The sequence below is a fragment of the Euleptes europaea genome, chromosome 5 (assembly GCF_029931775.1).
Source record: "Euleptes europaea isolate rEulEur1 chromosome 5, rEulEur1.hap1, whole genome shotgun sequence".
Lineage (NCBI taxonomy): Eukaryota > Metazoa > Chordata > Lepidosauria > Squamata > Sphaerodactylidae > Euleptes > Euleptes europaea.
Window position 1 is genome coordinate 51,161,394 of NC_079316.1, and position 4,167 is coordinate 51,165,560.

At 44.1% G+C, this 4,167-nt stretch overlaps 1 protein-coding gene across 1 annotated transcript; it reads right to left on the reverse strand.

The window, feature by feature from the left end:
- Positions 1-494: 494 nt before the first annotated feature.
- Positions 495-3,416, reverse strand: AMER3 (APC membrane recruitment protein 3). The gene has a single exon (XM_056850432.1). The coding sequence runs from the start codon at positions 3,414-3,416 to the stop codon at positions 495-497; it is 2,922 nt and encodes a 973-aa protein (XP_056706410.1).
- Between the last annotated feature and the right edge of the window lie 751 nt (positions 3,417-4,167).

Here is a 4,167-nt window from a genome sequence, read left to right on the forward strand (position 1 = left end):
ACCCAGCATTCTCTGTTGCAGCTCCCACCTGATGTAGGGTTGCCAACCTCCAGGTAGTAGCTGGAGATCTCCTGCTATTACAAATGATCTCCAGCTGACAGAGATCAGTTCACCTGGGGGAAATGGCCGCTTTGGCAATTGAACTCTACGGCATTGAAGTCCCTCCCCTCCCCAAACCCCACCCTCCTCAGGCTCCACCCCAAAAACCTCCCGTCAGTGGCAAAGAGGGACCTGGCAACCCTAACCTGATGGAATAACCCACCTGAAGGTCAAGAAGGCTCCCATACTAGTATGATTCCACAGATTGGGTAAAATGGAACTTTTCAGGAGGACATTTCTATGAAGGAGGTATTGTTGTAACTTTAAATGTTTGTTGAAAGTTTGTAAATAATTTTGGTTGCATGTTTTTAATCTTTGGTCTTGAGTCTAATAAACAAACATATAAATAAATACAATTTCAGACTTAATTCAAGAACTCACCGTATGACCACAAGTTATTTATGATTCTTCTCAGTCGTAGCTTCTTCTTTGGTAGCATCCCCTGGAAGTGAAAGAGCAGCCACCTGCGGCAATACTTTACACTGGAATTTGGAGTAATCACATAAAGGTGTGCTGCTCAGCGCAACATCATCTTGGGAATGCTTCTCCAGTGAACTGGTCTTTCTGCTCAAAGGCTGTGAAAGGGCACAGGATGTGTCTGAGCAAAGGGAGCTGAAGAGTGGTAAAAATGTGGGTCTGAAAAGGTGAGTCATGGCAGTTGAATTTGAAGTGCTGAGTTCAAACTTGAAATCTTTGATATAAGACAGGGCTTGACTATTCAACTGGGCATATTCAAAGGCTAGTTTGTTTTTTGCAACTGGACCCATACACTCTAGGATACTTGAGTTTTTCTGGTCTCCAAAACCAATTAGGCCTTCTTTTTGATTCAGAGGGTAAAGAAGGCTGGCACTAATGTTTGTCTTAACATTACATTGACATGGAGAATAGACAGGAGGATCTTTGGAGCTTGAAGCAATACAGATACATTCATTTTGCAATGGCAGCTGATTTTTGAATTGAGCCTTCACACCAGCATTTTCACTCATTTCATTCCCAATGTGTGTGTCTTCCAAGAGCTTATTTTCATAACTGATCTTTAGAGAAGCAACCTGTGTGGCACAATGTTCCAAAAGCTGCCCCATATTAGCATCTCTGTCCTTTGGCATCTGGCTCAGCAAGTGACTTTGGGAATGGCTGACATTCAGAGATTCAGTTGGCTTATCATATGCAATAGACCAGGGTTGATCCTTTGTTTCACTTTCATCTCCCATCTCTAGAGAATCTGGGGAGGTTGCAGCAGTCATATAAGAAGAACATGATTCTGCATCGTGGTTATCCAATAACAAAGGATTCTCATCTGTTTGGCAATTGGGATTCAGGACTTCTAGGGATGGCAATGGAGTACATTCTTCTAAGAGAGACACCTTCTCCATTTCTGATGAGCTTGTCAGTAAGTCATCCCAACTATCCTCCGATCTCTGCAGGTTGCATGATGCACTGTTATCTGTTATGAGCCTGGAACATTCTTGAGGTGTGCTACATGAAACAGCATCACTTTGCTGATTTTCAGTTCTGTCTGTGGAATACATATGGGCTCCATTTTCACTGTTAGCTGCAGACATCTCTGGATTGTATTTGTTTTCTGACCAAGCTGCTTCGTTCATGTTCAGGCACATGCTGGGTCTAGAGAGCATTGGCTTACTGTCTTTCTCCTGCTGGAACTTAGGAAAGTCTTGGGGGGAAACCAGTCCTGGGTTTTTCCGCAGCCAGTTGATAATCCCCATAGTCAGAGAAAGCTCTGTGTCACAGAGCTTAAGCAAGCATTCTTTGCCTTTCCATGTGCTGTGAAGAAACCCCTGACTAATGATGTCGACGGCTGGTTGAGAAGCCATGTTTTCTTCTGACCCTACATGAAAGCTGTAAATGGATAATGGTATTTCAATGGCTTTTTCTGAAATGCTTTCAGACATGCATAGGTCATCATCTGGGATGGGGCTGATTTGGGCTTCATTAGGATCATAGAAGAGCTCATAAAGGGCATCCCCACTATAACTGTCTCTTGGAAATCTACGTGGTGCAGCAGGGGATTGATCTTCCCTTATTTCATCCTCTTGTCCAGGAGAAAATGAATCATAGTATCCTTCATCACTGGTGGACATGGATTCCTGGTTGTCACTCTTTGGTGTCCCTGTATCTATGGAACTTTCTTTGGAAGAGTCAGGGGAAGAAAGTAGGTCCGATACAGAGGTATCAGTCTCACTTGTTGCCTTTCCCAACTCACTGCTGGGTATTTTTAGTAGTCGCCTATCAAACAGCACCTTCTGATGTAGTTGCACGGATTTGTTGATGTTGTCCCAAAGTTTTGCAAAGTCCGCTGCTTCATTCTGGGCAGGGGATGCAAGCTGTTCCACTCCACCTTGAAAGGATCCTGTCGCAGGGTTCTCTTTCTGCTGAGATTGCCTCAGCGAGATTTCTTTGCTGACCTCCAGTTCCATATGAGCAGAGCTCTCATCTGCAAAGATCTCTCCACACCCAGTGAGAGAATCGAAGCTCTTTAAGGAAGCGATGTCCTCACACAGAGCACTGGAATACTCATGGGAGGACTCTGACAGCATCTCACCATCAGAAAAATCTTGTGCCAAGCAGTCAGCAGAAAAATTTTCTCCGGCTTTGAAGAAATATTTACTCAACCTCCCCGCCAGTTCTGTCTTGCCCCCTGGAAATGGTAGCCTTTTTTGCTTCTCTGACAGCAAAGTGAGACTCTCCGGTTTGTTTTTTTTAATGTGAAATATGTCTCGGAGACCTTTTTTGGATCGCTTCAGGGAAATCCTCTTCCTAGGGAGACTTTTTGCAACAGCTGGCACAAAGGGCATCTGTGGCACAAAGTTCCTGTAATCAATCATTTGGTGCGTGCCATTCAAAAAATGGCTTGAGTTGACCACAGATTCTTTCTTGCCATTTGAATGCTGAGTGTTCCCTAGCCCAGAAAAGCTGGCGCTGTTGATGAGTCGCCCTTTACTTTTCCCAGGAGCTGCTGTGCCTTCCTCAGATGTTTTGTTGCTGTAGCTACAGTCTTCAGTTTTGTCCATGCCTAGAGCACAGTCATGGGTTTTGCTTTTCCGTACAGGTTTGTAGAAAGATTCTGGGAGCAACAGGCTGCTCTCACTAGACCCAGTCTTTGCGGACCTGTTGGATATTCTGTCATTTTTATCTGCAGCAAAACTTGCCTTTTGGATTTCAAATTCAGATTTACTCCCTTCTTTTCTGTCTGTTCCCACATTGCCTTTATCTCTAGGACTCAATCCCACCAAAGGTAACCTGTCATGAGTCAGATGCATACTAGATTTTATGAAGGTTTTCCCTCTTTTTAATTCCATGGTGTCTTGTCACATCAGGACCTACAAAACAGCAGAATACAAATTTGAGAGTACTTGCCTAAGAAGACCCAAAGACAATTATTCTGGGCGAAAGATGAATCTAAAACAGAGGTTTTCAAACTTTATCACAGTAAATCTAACTAAAACAAGAAGTTATGAGATGAAGCTTCTATCTTATGACAAGAAAATACATCTTGGCTTTGGTCCTCATCCCTAGAAGATATTATACCGTAATAAGTGGAGAGGCACACCATGGCCCATGCTAATATGGGGGGGGGGAGCTGGTCATATGCTGCTTGATGATCCAATAAAGATGTTCATCATGGGCTGGCAGAATCAGGAGGGATTGGGGGTGTCCCCTAGCATCTGCTTTTACTTAAGTAGGAACACTGAACACACACTTGAGAATCCTAGTTCTAGAATTGCAGTGCTTCATTGCAGGCCATTGATACATGATTGTTTCCTCGCAGTCACCCCACCAACTGCTTTGAGGCTTGGCTTTGATTATGCTTGCATTTTCCGATTGCCAGAGGTCACCTCATTCTCCCCGCATGTTTCTGTGCATTGTGCCTGCATTTTCTGGATTCGTGGTTAGCCATCATCCAGAAAACGTGGATAAAATGCGCAGAAACATACAGGGAGAGCGAGGCGACCTCTAAGAGTCGGAAAATGCAAGCATAATCAAGGCAAAGCCCCAAAGTAGTCAGCGGGGTGACCGAGAGAAAACAGCTATGCATAAATGGCTGCAGCA

Coding starts and splice junctions, on each gene's coding strand:
- AMER3 (XM_056850432.1), bottom strand. CDS start 3,416: ATGGAATTAAAAAGAGGGAAAACCTTCATAAAATCTAGTATGCATCTG.